General features: G+C 34.9%; 1 protein-coding gene and 1 pseudogene across 1 annotated transcript; one reads left to right on the top strand and one right to left on the bottom strand.

Annotated features, from left to right (window-relative positions):
* The first annotated feature begins 3,728 nt into the window (after positions 1–3,728).
* On the top strand, positions 3,729–4,640 carry LOC106799095 (coniferyl alcohol acyltransferase-like; annotated as a pseudogene).
* A 3,849-nt stretch (positions 4,641–8,489) lies between these two features.
* Positions 8,490–12,571, bottom strand: LOC100811148 (G-type lectin S-receptor-like serine/threonine-protein kinase At1g11300). The gene is made up of 7 exons (XM_003526071.5): positions 11,156–12,571; positions 10,469–10,624; positions 10,196–10,395; positions 9,818–10,028; positions 9,487–9,724; positions 9,228–9,375; positions 8,490–9,031 (listed from the first exon to the last, which is right to left on the bottom strand). The coding sequence occupies exons 1-7, from the start codon at positions 12,384–12,386 to the stop codon at positions 8,711–8,713; spliced, it is 2,505 nt and encodes an 834-aa protein (XP_003526119.1). The 5' UTR covers positions 12,387–12,571; the 3' UTR covers positions 8,490–8,710.
* Positions 12,572–17,283: the final 4,712 nt, after the last annotated feature.

The raw sequence follows: 17,283 nt of genomic DNA, 5'->3' as shown, positions 1-17,283 counted from the left end.
CAAATTCAGCTTCTGTGCTAGACAAATTGATTATCGGTTGCTTCTTGGAGGACCATGTAATAGCACCATTTCCAAACATGAATGCATAACCCGAAGTGCTTCTCCTATCATCTTGATCTCCTGCAAAATCACTATTAGTAAATCCCAACAAATTTGACGTTATACCCTTCCTATAAAACAGCCGAAAACTCTTGTTCCTTGCAAGTAACGAAGGATTCTTTTGGCAGCTAGCAAATGTTCTTCTGTAGGATACTCCATGTACCTGCTAACTAAGCTCACATAATACATTATGTCTGGTCTTGTTGCAGTTAGATATATCAAACTGCCAACAATTTGTTTGAAAAATGTGTTGTCAACCTTTATCCCTTCATGATCTTTGTGCAACTTGCAACCAAATGCTACTGGAGTTGTTGTAGAATTGCAATTCTGCATGTGGAATCTGTCCAAGATTTCTTCCACATATTTCTTTTGGGAAATAAAAATACTAGCATTTGATTGTACCACTTCTATGCCAAGAAAATAATGCATCATTCCAAGATCAGACATTTCAAACTCATCCATCATAGACTTCTTAAATTCTTTAAACATGGCATCACAATTTCCAGTAAAAATAAGGTCATCAACATATAAGGAAACGATGAGAATTTTCCCTTCATCCCTAGTTTTAATAAAAAAAGTGTATGCTCATAAGGGCATTTTGAAATACCAGATTGAATAAAATAAGATTCAATTCGACTATACCAAGCCCGAGGGGCTTGTTTTAGTCCATAAAGGACTTTTTTCAATTTGTAAACTTTTTCCTCAGTTCCAATCTTAACATAACCAGGGGGTTGATCAACATATACCTATTCTTCCAAGTATCCGTGCAAGAATGCGGATTTGACATCGAGCTGGAAAATTTGCCAGGATTGTTGTGCTGCCAACGCGACCACCAATCTAATTGTGTCATGTCTTGCAACTGGGGAAAACACTTTGTGTAATCAGTCCCATATTGTTGCTTGTATCCCTTAGCAACCAAACGAGCCTTGTACTTGTCAACTTCACCATTCTCATTCAACTTTGTTTTAAAGACCCATTTCACACCAATTGTTTTTTGTCCTCTTGGAAGATCAAACAGCTCCCATGTGTCATTTCTTTCAATAGCATCAATCTCATCGTTCATGGCTTTGGGCCATTTTTCTTCTTTGACAACACTCTCAAAAGTTGTAGGATTGCAATCTGCAAACAAAGCAAAGTGAGTAATTGGATTTTGAATTCCAGTTACCTCGTAATCTTTCATCCACACTGGCCTTCTTCTAACACGGGAATGAGATTGAGCTTCTTCTTTATTGATGCTAGTGGTTGTTGGTGAAGTTACAGCTGCTATAGGAGTTGAATTTGTGGTGTTTTCGAGCATGTAAGGTGCTGATATTTGCTCGTGTTCAGTATCGTTGTCGTAAATGACTTGACTAGGCTACTGCCTTTCCCATTCCCAAGTGTTTTCTTCATCAAAAACAACATCCCTGGTGGTCACAATCTTCTTTGTTAATGGGTTAAACAATTTATATGCTTTTGAGACCTCACTTACACCAAGGAAGACACATTTTTCAGCCTTGTCATCCAGTTTCTTTCTTTTTACCTCTGGTACATAAGCATATGTTATGCATCCAAAGATTCTAAAACGATCTACCGCTGGCCTCCTCCCTTTCCAAGCTTCTTCTGGTGTCATATTTTGAACAGCAAAGGTTGGACTTCTATTCAAAACATGAATGCTCCAATTTACTGCTTCCGGCCAAAATGATTTTGGGACATTTCCTCGTGCTAGCAAGCTTCTCACCATGTTGAAAATGGTCCTGTTTTTTCTCTCTGAGACACCATTTTGTTGTGGTGTATATGCAGTTGTAAGCTCTCTTCGAATGCCATGTTATGCACAAAAAATTTCAAATTCTTTGGAGCAATATTCACCACCTCGATCTGTGCAAAGAGTCTTTATAGACTTTTTTGCTTCATTTTCAACACTTGCTTTGAAGCTTTTAAATGTACAAAACGCTTCTGATTTTTCCTGTAAAAAATAACCCCAAGTTTTTCTTGAAAAATCATCAATGAAGCAAATTAAGTATCTTTTACTTCCATTAGAAGATGGGTTTATTGGACCACAAATATCAGAATGCACCAGTTCCAAGACATCTTTTGCTTTCCATGACTTTCCTTTGGGAAATTGAGATCGATGTTGTTTGCCAACAACACATTCTTCACAAACTTGGGAAGGAATAGTAATTTGAGGAAGGCCTGTCACCATGTTTTTCTGTTGCAGGGTCTTTAGTCCACTAAAATTCAAGTGACCATAACAAAAGTGCCACAACCATGATGGATCTTCCATGTCAGTCTTAAAGCAAGTCTGAATACTTTCAATTTTCAATGGGAACAATCTGTTTGAACTCATTTGAACAATTGCAATGGCACCTCTAACAGGATCATAAATTTCACATGCTCCCTTCTGAATTTCAATGACATAACCTTTCTCTTGTAATTGACTCGTGCTTAATAAATTGCTTTTTAAATCAGGAGCATACAACACATTTGAGATTGTTTCCACAAAGCCATTCTTGGTTTTTATCTTGACATCACCTTTTCCCATTACTTTTATAGAAGAACAATCACCAAAACTCACAGTAGAATGAAAATCTTCATTTAAATAAGAAAAAGAAGACTTACATCCACTCATGTGGTTACTGCAACCCGTATCCACATACCATATATCTGACTCAGTTTTTCCTCCTTCTTGAATAGCCATCAGTAGAGTTTCAACTTCTTTATTTTTAGCTTCCTTATTTTCAGTAAAATTTGAACTCTCCCCCCTTTCTCTATCATTAGGCAGCCTAGAATAGCATTCAGAAGCATAGTGGCCAAATTTGTGACATCAAAGCACTCTAGCTTGGATCTGTTAAAGTATTGTCCTCTGCCTTTGCTTGTAGTATTAGCTCTGGGATTCTTGTTATCTTCTCTGTTTCCACATACTCCTTTTCCTCTACCCCTACCTCTACCTCTCTCCCTTCCCCTTCCTCTGAAATCGGAGGAATGAGTATTGGTAGCGGTAGAGGCCTTCAGTGCTTGCTCCTCTGTGGTACAGCTTCTGTGCATTTTCTGCTCATGAACCAACAAGGAGCTTTGCAATTAATCAATAGACAGCACATCTATGTCTTTTGATTCTTCAATTGAGCAAACAACATAATTGAAATTTGTTGTTAGGGAGCACAAAATCTTTTCAACAATAATGACATCTGTCATCTTTTCGCCATGGAACCGCATCTTGTTACTAATCTCCATTGTTCTTGCAAAATAGTTGGTCACAGATTCTCCATCCTTCATAGCCAGTGTCTCAAAATCTCTCCTCAAGGCTTGAAGCTGTGCACGCTTCACTTTGACAGAGCCTTCATATTTTCTCTTCATGGATTCCCAAATATCCTTGGAAGTTTCTTTGCAAAGAATAGTTTCCAAGATTGCACGATCAATTGCCTGAAAGAGGTAATTTTTTGCTTTTAGGTCCTTCAGCTTTCGAGCTTCAAACTTTGTTTTCTGGGCATCAGTCAAGACTGCACCTACTGGTGATTCTTGAATCCCTGATTCAATAACTGACCAATATTCTTTTGATCGTAAGAAATTTTCCATGAGCATACTCCAATGGTCATAGTGACCATCAAAGCGTGGGATGGCTGCTTGCACAAAACTAGACTCAGTGGCCATGGGAAATGAACCAGACTCTTGATACCACTGTTACTATAAGACGAGGAGAAAATTAACTCATTTTATTCAATAATCAATCAGCCAATAAATAGGCAAGATACATCAAAACTGCAAAGCTACAAAGTAGGGAAAATAAGTGCAACGTGCAGAGTGCTGCAACAACCTCCTAAAGACTTGGTAAACTCAGTTAATATCTAAAACTAATCAACTAAAACAAATACATAACTGCCAGCTAATTAATTTCAACACAAGATACATTCCTTGGTGGAAGGCAGAAGGTAAGAATTGGATGTCAAATTACATTGGTAATGTCCTATCATTGGCTTTTAATGAGAAAAGCATTCAAAAATTGAAGAAAGCCTCTATTTTTCGGACATTGCAAACACAGTGCCCAAGGCAATTTAAGGTAAATAATGAGGTTAATTTCTTGGAGTTATATTGATTGGATTGATTTCTATTAGTCTGGTTTGATGCTAAGGTTTTAAATATCGGTTGTGATCGCATTGCGGTTTCATTGTATTTGTTGATATTAGGACAAATCGCAGACAAATGCGGCCGACGTGATCCTAAATGTGGTCACAGACAGTTAAAAAATTCTTGATTTTGTGTCCCAAGTTACAGTTGTAGACCTTTTTTTTAAACCATGCATGCTAGATAGGAAGAGTTGGGTCGAGAGGGACAGGCCCGGATTGTGTCCTCAGAATAAAGGTTTCCTGTCACTGAAGTTGACTTTGGATTTGGAACTCCTTTCCTAGGGACAATTTACACTTCCATTCAGTTGGTTACATGAACCAAAAGGCCAGTGCCAAGGTGATGGTTTGAGGACCGTGTCAGCAATCTTGTGGCCTGAAGAGAAAGCTGCATTGCAGGATGACCCAATTTTCCTGCCCATGTCTGGTTCTCATCTTCAAATTTAGCACAGAACACTACTTTTTATCTTCTGTAGTTCTTCTATCAGCATTATCTGTGGATCAGTATTATCAAGGAGTCTGATAGGATTAGCATTATCATGGGTACGTTTGGATAAGCTTCTCTAGAAGCACTTCTAGAAGAAAAAAATAAGGATAAAAATATGAAATGAACTTTTCTATAAGTTAAAATGAGTCATTTTTGGCTAACCATAAACTAAGTTGAAGATGCCCTCTCATTTTTTAGAGAAATTATATGTGAGAGCTTCTACATATTAGTTAATGAATAAGTCATTTTGACTTATGAAAAAATTTATTTTATTTTTTTCCTCTTAGAAGTGCTTCTATAGAAGCTTAACCAAATAGACCCTTAACTTTTGTTAGAGTTCTAGCGAGTCTTTCTCCCATATCAATATTGCCATAATTTCTGCAGGCACACCAAGCTATATAGATTGGAATTATTATTTTGTTGTTTTGATTTGGTAACTTAGCAACTCTGCCTCTTCCAACAGTCTGACTCGACCAAGAAGGCCAATTAAACACCCATAGTACTAAAAAATATGGCTCAAATCCATATATAATTGATATGGATTCATGGAATGATCATAAGTTGTGCGATTCTTCAAACAATCCTGCATGACCACAAGCACTGAAAACAACAATAAAGGTAACATCATCATGTTTTAAGCCACATGTTTGCATTGCTTCAAACTACTTAAGTGCTTTACCTATTTTACCATTCATGGCAACCCACAAATAATTGATGTCCATGAGGTAGTATTGTGACACTCTCTACCCCTCACATATATACTAATAAGGAATTAAAATTCAAATAATAATTAAAATTATTTTTAAAACATTTTTAAATACAAGCCTTTCAAAGGGGTAAAAGACTCACATTCATTTTCTTCTACATCATATTCAAACTTGTCCAAATAATTAATAAAGTCATCTCGGCTCAAACAAGGTCGTCTAAGACTTCATACAATTAATATAAAACTCTATACCTCATTGTCACATCCTATCAGAGCGTTGTGTCTCGACGTCCTTCAGCACAATGTTCCTTAAAGCGATTCACCTAGTCATCTGCTCCTCTGAACACAAAGTTCAAGATCATCACAGGATCCAAACATAAATAACACACAGGGAGTGAGTTATCACATTCTTAACTAATGGAGAGAAACAAGATAACTAGATATACATATCATATAAACAAAATAAAACTTACTCAAACATAACTTACGTAATTCCACCACTTTATCATTCAAAATTCACTTTTCAATCATCAATCACACCTTTCAATCATCAATCACAATACATAAGAATTACACACTCCGGTCAAGACATAATAATACATCAATTTCATAATAAACAATTAGCAAGTGCATGAGACAGTTATGCTAAGACTCAAGCCTATATGCAATGTGGTACCATGTCAGTGAAACCCTGGGGCGCTTAAGAGTACATAACAAGACACACCACATGATGGGAATATCAGGTCACTATCACTAAGTAAAATCATAGGGAGACCAGTCAGGGTCACAATGTTTTGCAAGAATGTTCCAACCATATGGGATCAACATAGACTTAAAGGAGCACTCAAACCAGGTGACCCCCAAGGCCTACACTCCGAAGAGTCTATCAGGGCCTCTTCCTCCTGATTCAGGTCGAACCCCTAAAATCATTTTAGCACACAAACACTGCTCGTGAATTATACAATACCCACGACCTTATACTCGTGTTTTAAACACATACAACATATTGTGCTAAAATTTAACACTGGTTCCTAAATAAGAAACCTACACTTTCTCTTTAACATTGCGCATTAACACTTTTCTCAAGATAATACTGATCGGGTTATTATACAATTCACAGCTTACAACACAAATAATGTCATATCAAGAGTTAATCACACACTTATTCATAAAAAAACTCATTCACAATTTCACATCTCATAATGTCACAATCCACCATCACATGTTTTCACGTATCTCACAATTCAACACATGTTCTACTTTACACTTTTACTCAATCTCAATAACAATACTGTGATCTCAAAACAACATGTCATTCCACAATTCATCACATATTTCATTCATTGACATTACTCATGAATTATACAATAACCACGACCTCATACTCGTGTTTTAAACACATACAACATATTGCGCTACAATTTAACACTAGTTCCTAACTAGGAACCTACACTTTTTCTTTAACACTAAGGATAAACATTTTTCTTAATATAAACACTGGTCGGGTTATTGTATAATTCACAGCTCACAACACAATTAATGTCATAGTCAACCATCCTATATTTACGTGTATCTCACGATTTAACACATTCAACTTTGCACTTATATTCAATCTCCATAACAATATTATAATATCAAAGTAATATGTTGTTCTACAATTCATCATATATTCGATTTATCACTTATGTACAATTCCAATCATAATTTCATAATTCTAATATAACTGTTTATTACACTAATATTATTCAAAGCACAAACAAATTATACAAGAGTATTTTCCAATCCACGGGGAGTAAAAATCCCTCACATAATTTCAGATAATCATACAAGAAGAATTTCAATATAATAAAACATCCCAAAAATAAATTCCAATTTGACCCTCTAAGGATCCCTACGCATATTCTCACTAATCCCCAATTATGAATAACTCATCCCTTACCTCTAAGCAGACTCACGTATCTTCTGACAGCGATAGCAGCGTCTCTAGAGATTCCTTAAGACTCCTCCAGTTTTTTCTCTGACTGCTCCGATAGAATTCCCAAACGCCAAAGAGACGGAGAAGGGATTGAAGCCTCCATTTGTATTATCTTTGTGTGATTCCTTTTTATCTCTCCACGAATATCATCTCACAAATCCCAATGGTGAAGGTGTGCAGAATTGAATTTTGAAACACATATCAAAATTTCATGAAAATCCAACGGTTAACGAAATTGGGATTGTAATTTTACTGGGACGGTTTTGGATTTCTGCGAGAAAAGAGAAAGCTACGGTACGAAGGGTATTTCTCTTAGCTCTAATATGTTATTGCAATTCCCAACGGTGAGAATGTTCGGAATTGGGTTGCGAACGTGGTACTCAAATTCCACAACGATCCAACGGTGAACGAATCTGAGATTGTCATTTTCCTGAGATAAATTTGGTGGTCTACGAGAAAAAGAGAGGATTTTGGGAGGAAGAGAAGAAAAAATGAAAATGAAGAGAAGATGAGGCATCGTCGGTATAAGACTGATCCAATATCGTTATTTATACCTAGGATATTCACAACTTATTATTTACTCTATTTATTTATTTTATATAAAGAAATTCTATTTTATTTTCTATCAAATGAATAAATTAAATATATATTTTTTTTCAAAGCATTATTTTATTACAACTATTTTTATTTATTTATTTAATTATAAAACATCATCATTCTCTAAAATTTTATTTACGAAAAATGGAGTGTTACAGGTATCCTTTTCCTTCAATCCATTAAAATTTTTTGAAGACTTCTCTATGCAACCACATTTAGCATACATTTAGGGCAGTACCAAACACAGCATCCACCACAATTCTGTTTTCATCCATGTAATTATGATTCCACTTGCCTTGCTCCAGAACTCCCAATTGAGCACAACCCATAAGGAGAGTAACGAAATTATCTGGTTTCACAACTTTGATCTGTATCTCCCCAAATATCGCAATCACCTCTTTAAGACGATTAAAATGATAAAATTATGATTTTATTGGAACTAACAGAGAAAAATGTAAGAACAAAAAGTGCTCAAAAAATTCTGCATGAACTAAAACGAAAAAGACACTATTTTGCAAGACCAAAAGCATATTAACCCAATAAAGTACAAGCCAGTTTATTTGATTAAACTAAAATATAACACATTATTTTGAACATTCTTTAACTGTTGAAATCAAACTCAGTTTTTTCTCATTTGATTCAGTGAGACCGTGAGTAATAAGGTACATAAGGAGAAATGGGGGGTAGTGGAAACATCAACAGAACAAATGTCTTACTATTAAATCTTACAATGAGAAGAGTTTAATAGTAACTCATCTTGCTTCCACCATTGTATCTGTGATCAAATTCAAAGAAAAGCTTTCTGGCATGCTAGCGGGCAATATTGAATTTTGATTACCTCTCACATTTAGAAATGCAGGTGGTTTAGGAGAAGGAAGGGCCACAGTATCGTTCCCAATCATTGATACAACATCAGACATGGTTGGTCTATCTGCTGGACTTTCTTGAACACAGAGAAGTCCTATGTTCACATATCTTGGCACTGTATGCATACTACTACTAGTAGTATCACTATCATCCAGTGCTGGATCCATCAGGTCCATTCCCGAATTGTTTGTCCATAGATCCCAAGCCTTCAACATTAGGCAAAAAGAAATCTCAAAAATAAGAATGTTTGGAGCATATTTTTGTAAGGCTCTATAATATTATACACCCCATCTCATTAATGCAACTTTCGTAAAAATGGCTTAAAACATCAACATATCATGAAATCAATTTAAATTTCAACCTTCCTTATGAAGAACGAACAGGTGTAATCTAGAAACTTACGTATCCAAGAAGATTGAAGGAATTTGTTTGATAAAAGCCAGTATTCTTCTTGCCACTTAAAATCTCCAACAGAAGGACCCCAAAGCTAAACACGTCTGATTTTATGGAGAAAAGGCCTTCCATAGCATATTCAGGGGACATGTATCCACTGACAACAAGAAGGTACACTAATTAGTATATATTTGATCATATGATTGAAGTCTTGATGGCAACTATATAATTATTTATAGCATCAGAAATATTCTTTTATTGGACTTACTATGTTCCAACTATACGGTTTGTATTTGCTTGAAGTTCATTATCACCAAATATTCTCGCCATTCCAAAATCTGATATTTTAGGATTCATGTTGGTGTCCAACAATATGTTGCTAGCCTTTAAATCTCGATGAATGATCCGAAACCTGGAATATTGGTGAAGATAAAGGATTCCTTGTGCAATCCCATCAATTATCCTAACTCGTGTTCCCCAATCTAGCATCCTTCTTTTTGTTGCATCTGATTTGCATCATTAAAAGATGTCAAAACCAAAGTTTGAGTTTAATAGAAGGGAGCATATTCAGGAAAGTTCCAAGACTGCAAAATACAAACCAAAAAGAAAAACATCCAGGCTTTTATTAGGCATCAATTCATAGATCAACATCTTTTCATCTCGATCAATGCAGCAACCTAGAAGTCTAACAAGATTATTGTGCTGGAGTTTTGCAATTAATAAGGCTTCATTTCTCAGCTCTTCCCATCCTTGACCAGATCTTCGAGATAGCCTTTTTACAGCAACCTCATCCCCATTCAATAATATACCCTGGAATGTATGTATTATTTGTATTAAGTAACATATATGAAGCAGCAAAGACAAAATTTGTTGATACGAGAGAAGAGAATAAAGTTCAAGAGTTAGTGTTTGTTGATTTGACATAGTATATTGATTATATTCGAAAATATTCTTAGAAAAAGAGTTTTTGAGCATGCCTTGTAAACAGGTCCAAAGCCACCCTCACCAAGTTTATTTGCATCTGAAAAATTATTTGTAGCAGCTGCAACACTCACAAAACTGAATAATGGCAATTTGACTTCCTTCTTCTTAACTTTCGCACCCCTGTGTGCTTCAGCAAGCTCAGAATCTTCGACTTTCATGCTCATGCTTACATGAAAACGTAGCAAATCTTCCCCTATAAAGTGAGGAGAATTAGTCGACAAGTTTAAATTCTCATGAGTTACTGCAAAAACTTTTGCCTTATTTACCTTTTCTCCTTTGCCTTCTAGTCCAATAAACTAATAGGCCCAATATAAGAAATGCTAGAAGTAAGATCAGTATAACAATCAGAAGTAGATTCCTCAGCAAGTTTTCATGCTTGCGAAAATCAGTTGCTAGTTCTGTTGCATTTGTTGGGTTTGAATCTGCAAAGAATTATCAATTATGAAAATGCATGGATTGATTCATAAATGTATCTAAGCTGTGAAATGAAGAAGAGAGAGTAGAGAAAAAAGAGAGAGAAATTGCGGTTGAATGAAAAACAACTCAAGATTCTAATTTATGCTCTTTGAGTAGTGCACAAAATCTAACTTATAGTAGTTGTGTCACATGCTAAGCACAGTTCAGTACAACCATTTAAGTGAGGGTGGCAATTAAGCCGATTTATCCATTAACCACCCAACTCTTCTAAATAATTGTCCAACCTTAACCATCCAAATATAAAGTTGAAGTTTAATGGGTTAAGTGGATATTTTTTAATGAATACTTCATGATCCATCCCATATTTTTCTAAACCATTGACTGATTGAAAAACACACAACTCTCAGTTACAGTTAACTAATTACATAGTTAGCACATCTCTTTACAACTCTAGTGATTGCATTTACTATTCTATTCTCCTAAAGAATCAATTGAAAGATATCTACATCAAAGAAAAGGGGGCTTCTTTGACTTACCAGCAGTAACCAATTCTGACGCATCAAGTCTGAGGTAAAAAATTGGATTGGTATTATCAGAATTGTCCAAATATGTTGAGATGTTCTTTAGACTCAATACCTGACCATGCCACAACTGGCAGATACTACTGTTCAAATAATAAGCATAAGCAACGCACGAACAATTTCTAGAGCAAGCACTTTCACACTCTCTTGCTCTATCAATCTTTAGCTTGATGTATCCATTAGAAGTTTGTGGTAATTGAACTTTATTGAACTGGAAGAATCCATCATTGGATTTAACATTATTACTGCTTCTGTTGCTGCAGGACAATTCTATTTTCCGGACACAGCCAGCAGATGTGTTCCCATTCCTCCAAGAATCAGCATGCAATGGCTGGAAACCATGTAGACAATCACAAGGATCATGTGCTTGAGGGTTACAAATGGAAAAAACTCCACACGAATTTTCGGTTCCACACTTTGATGACCGAATAGAAACCCAACGCTTTGCTTCCTCCGACCAACTCTCCTTGATGAGCTCCCCAGACACTTCTAGTACCAGCCTAGAGTCATTATCCACTGACCAAGTGAAATAGTCTTCCATACCATTGTAAGTATCATTGTAATTGTCATCCCTCCAAAACACATCAGTACCATTGTAGATGATTAGGCTGGCCGCGCCAGAACCATAATTGAGAGAAAATTCGCCTGGGGCAGGGTCATCAGCACTTGTCCATGATCTCAATGACCGAAAGTTACCGGAATTATATCCTAGATTCATTCCAGGTATTAGGGTATCAGTAGGATCATCAAAACTCTGCCACAAAATCGCTCGATTCGAGGTGTTCAGAAGTACCAAATTTCCAGAATCCAAAAGCGTGGCATAGGTGTTAAAATTGTTTGATGCCTTGTTCACACGGTATGTCGTTTGTCCATCTATGATCATAAAGTTCCCATCGGGTTGAATAATCAGAACTGCTGAGGATGTTTGAACTGGGGAGTCTCTGTTAGCAACCCACACAATCTTGTCGTTTGGAACCCTTTTATACCATATGCCTACGTAGTACTTGGTGGAGTTATCTTTGGAGAAAAAACCCAATTCGAAGTTTCCACCATAAGAAAGAAGGGTATCTGAAGTTCCCAATGATTGTCCCGTTTGCAGAATTTCTTTGTGGGTAGTTGCATTAACGCAAAACATACAGAGGCAAACCAATGTTGTCAAGGATGTGAGGGCAGAAGTGAATGCCATATTAGTTCACAAGAATGATTTCCATAATCTAACACAATTTTACATGGTGTTTGCAAGAACTAATCTATGGAACTGTCCAAAATTAATTGGTATCAAATTAAATTATGATAATGGTGTGCTTGACTTCAGAAACAGTAAGTCTCCCACGGGGCAATGTAATATTCTAAACAATATTATTCAGCCAATGACCAAAGAGTCAGTTTGCTAAGTGGATGATGGACTTATTCAACATCACGTGCTAGCTGAATTATATTATCGTAAAATAATGATGGGACTATTTCAAAGATGATATTGTATCTTCATGTGTAGCCGTTAATGGTTTATCTTTTATGTTTAATAAGTCCGCATATTGACCAGTGTAACACGTTTAACTACTAACTAGATATTGATAAAAAAAATTTAAAAAAATATTGATAAAAAAATAAAATAAGTTTATTATCTTTTTAGTATTTAAACTTTTTAGATTTTATGATTTTAGTCCTTGAAATTTGTTTATTTATTTTTAGCCTTTTAACTTGTTTTTTGTTATTATTTTTAGTGCTTAAACTATTTTTCACTACCCAAAAAATTTAAGGGACTACAAACAGAAAATAAAAAATTTAACGACTAAAAGAATCTTTAAAAATTAAAAATTAAAAGGATATTTTATCCAAAATTATATGATTTTTTTCACAAAAATAGAATTATGATAACAAAAATTATGTTGAACTATTAAATTAATAATTTTTAAATATTTGTTGAAATAGGAAATGTGTAATGATTATTGTAAAATAAATATATTTATCAAAAAAGTTAGATAGAGATTGTTAGGACACTTTAAATGAGGTGATTGTATTTATTTTAATAGGACGTTTGTTTCAGGGATGATTCTTTTAGTCCTGTGAATTTTTTTTTGCTAAGAATGTAATGTAGGAGTATTATTTGTGGATATTATTTAAAAATGTGTTTGATTACCTATTACAATTGGTTGAAATTATTTTTTATATTTCCAGTAATGATTAAAAATATGTGTGTGGTTGAGTTATTTTTTCTTGAGATTGGTAGGACACTATGAACGGGGTGATGGTAATTATTTGAAGGGAATATAGTAAATAAGGATATAAATAGAAAATTAATTTTGGCTGTGAAAATTGGAATAAAAAACCATAATCATGCACATTGGTAGAGTAAGTTGTAGTAATCTGTATGCAATTGAAGCAATATGGAAAATGTTAGTAGATGAAAGAATATTTTTAGGATAAAAAAACAATATTTGATATTTTTTTTGTGAGGTAACAATAACATATAGTGAAAAAATGAATTGAATTGATCAAATTGAAAAATCAAGATATGTTTACCTATTTAATTTCATTGTGGAGTGGTCGATCTTGGAGGATCTTTTTCAACATAAAAGTCAGTGTGATGGTGTGTAGTTTTGGAATCCTTCTTTTAGCAGGATGTGAATTGTGAGGTTGATATCAAAAATAAATGTGTGATTGCAAATGCTACTTCATATTGAGGGTAAGTATCCGTTATTCCTATTATGAATGGTACCCCATATTGAATACAACATATGCTAGACTATTAATCCCACGTTTGAGAGAGGGACCAAAACTCATGAAAAAAGAAACAACTATAAATGAATAACAATTCACGTGCCTCCTTTCATTAGAAATAGGTAATAAATAGGCTACAGGGCTCAACAGTCCAGCTGACACTATTGTTACAGCTGCCATAGTAGTGGAAGTTTCTTAGAATAAAAATTACTGTGGTGACCCTAAGGGTCATAAAGCCAAGTTGTACTGTGGAGATTCAAATATTCTTCTGATGGAATTAATGTCTTTGGGTTGATGCTTTCTGTCTCCAATGTTTTCGAAATGTGTCTGTTGCGGTGGTTATTTTGACAACTCCTCTACTATCTGAAAAGAAAAGAAAAAAAAAACAAAGAAATGACGCGTCTCAGGCAACTAAAGAGGGCAGAAATGTATTTTCATATGTATACAACTTTCATATATTTTAGTAGATAGGTGATAAATAGGCCACAGGGCTCAACAATCCAGCTGACACTATTGTTAGAGCTGCCAGGGGAGTTGCTACGTGCACCCAACATTATTGTTGGGGCACCCAGCAAACAGTGAAGTGGCGAAATTGCCCTTCAGCAAATTCATTTTCGGAAGACGTTTTTTTCGGAAACATTTCGGAAGATAATTTTTCTGGAAATATTCCGGAAGAACCTTCTTCCGGAAGAAGAATTTGTGATTCCGGAAGTACTCTGCAACTCTTTCCGGAAGAACGTCATCCGGAGTGTTTCCGGAAGAAGCTTATTCCGGAGGATATCCTTTTACTTCCGGAAGAAGGGTCTTCCGGAAGTTTTTTTTTTTAAAATGTTTTATTTTGTAATAATTTACTTTTAATGAATAAACTAAATTATAAAATAATTAATATTATTATACATAAATAATTAAATAATTAGTGAACGTAATTATGACTAATATTTATAATTTGTTTTTTACGCTCATGTAAAATATTAATTTGTGTGACAATTTAGTATAATTTAAACCATAAAAATTAACTAATTCGTAAATTTTATTAAAAATATAAATTTTTTATTATGATAACATTTAATTTCTATTACAAAAGTTAATATATAATAAAAAATTATTATTATTTTATAACAAAGTGAAGAAAAAATAATTTTCATTTTATAATAATAAGTAAAAATAAATTAATATTTAATGCATATGTAATGACGATTTTGTCCATGTGTAATTTTCTTTAAATTAACGCGTTGCACGCTTTCATTTTCACGCTTCTTTTACTCAGTTTTTTTACTGCGCCTTCTTCCTGCCTTCTTCCTTCTCTACTTTCTTTCTTTCGTTTTGGTTGGTTGTTGTTGCTTTCGGTGGTGGTCCCTTTTGCGCTTTCCATTGGTGGTCCCGTGAAGTATTTGAAGATTTGGTGGTCCCCGTGTTCCGTATTTGAAGTTTTGTTAGTGGCTGTTCTTCCTGTTTCGTCGGAGGTACGCATTTATGAGTATTTTTTTCGTTTTCCGGCTAGTTTTTAGGGAAGAAAAACAGTAAAAAACTGTATCCGGAAGAAATTGTAGGCACAGTAGGAGGAAGTTCCGGAATGAGAATGTTAGTAACTTTTTCGGAAGTTACTAAGGCCTATTCCGGAAGAAGTGCTTCCGGAAGTGTTTTCCGGAACCACTTCTTCCGGAATAGGGCTTGATAACTTCCGTAAGACCTTCTTCCGGAATGTTAAACTATTAGAAAATTTTTTTATTTCTGTTTTAAAATTTATATATATATATATATATATATATATATATATATATATATATATATATATATGTTGTGGATTATTGGTTCAATTAGGTATAATGGTATAATATTAAATGATTTAGGTAACTTAATTGTATTTTGTTGTAGTAGAAAAATGTTTTATTAGTTGTTTATTATAGTGATAAGTTTAGTTTAAGTAAATAATATAGTTATAAATTTAGAATATATTTGTATTAGTTGTTAGTATGTTTGTTAGTTAATAAGTAGTCAATTTATGGATGTGGTTATATGATAATTTGAATATACTTGTGTATGATGCATATGTGCTGTTAATATTTTTGTTATTTAAGGTGTAGTAAATTTTTGGATGTGGTTATATGATAATTTGAATGTACTTGTGTATGATGCATATGTCCTTAAGATGGACGAAGATCAATGGAGGTATGACTTTGCAATGTCACAAGAAGTTCATATGGATTATGATTATGATAATCAAGAAGAATGTGAGGTGAATGAACCACATGTGGATTGTTCAAATGCTTTTAATACGTCTCAGGTAATCATAGATAATTTGAGTCATTTGGTTGAATTGATGTTTTGTATGAAAATTAAAATGTTAGGGTTGCATTGTAGGTATTCGCTACTCGAGATGATGTTTTGCAATGGGCTCAAACAGTTGCCCATGAAAATGGATTTGTTGCAGTGATTATGAGGTTTGACATAGAGATCGGTAGTAGAGGAAGAAGTTCATTTGTCTTAATTGGGTGTGAAAGGAGTGGTACGTACAAGTGTAGAAATAAAGAATTCGTTAGAAAAGACATTGGGAGTAGGAAATGTGGTTGTCCCTTCAGGCTTCGTGGGAAACCAGTGCATGGAGGGGAAGGTTGGATGGTGAAGTTGATCTGTGGGATTCACAATCATTAATTGGCGAAGTCCTTAGTTGGACATCCATACGCCGGGCGATTGACTAAGGAAGAAAAGAAAATTATTGCTGATATGACAAAGTCGATGGTGAAACCGAAAAACATCTTGCTAACATTGAAGGAACACAATGCCGACAGTTACACCACGATAAAGCAAATTTATAATGCAAGAAGTGCATATCGTTCTTCAATAAGAGGAGCTGATACCGAAATGCATCATCTGATGAAGCTTCTCGAACGTGATCAATACATTCATTAGCATAGAGTGAAGGATGAAGTTGTGGTGCGTGATCCGTTTTGGTGTCACCCGGATGCAGTAAAGTTATGCAATGCATGTCATCTGGTGTTTTTTATAGACAGTACCTACAAAACAAACCGGTACAGACTCCCACTACTTGACTTTGTTGGAGTGACACCAACGACGATGACATTCTCTGCTGGGTTTGCATATCTGGAGGCTGAGCGTGTTAATAATATTGTATGGGCTTTGGAACGATTTCGAGGCCTATTTTTAAGAAACGATCGCCTCCCTCTTGTTATTGTCACTGACAGAGACCTAGCACTGATGAATGCAGTGAAAACTGTGTTTCCCGAGTCTACTAATTTGTTGTGCAGGTTTCATATCGATAAGAATATGAAGGCGAAGTGCAAATCTTTAATCGGGGAAAAAAATGCGTGAGACTATGTAATGGATAACTGGGGTACTTTGGT

Source organism: Glycine max, chromosome 6 (assembly GCF_000004515.6).
Source record: "Glycine max cultivar Williams 82 chromosome 6, Glycine_max_v4.0, whole genome shotgun sequence".
NCBI classification, from domain to species: domain Eukaryota; kingdom Viridiplantae; phylum Streptophyta; class Magnoliopsida; order Fabales; family Fabaceae; genus Glycine; species Glycine max.
This window is presented reverse-complemented; position numbering and strand designations above follow the sequence as displayed.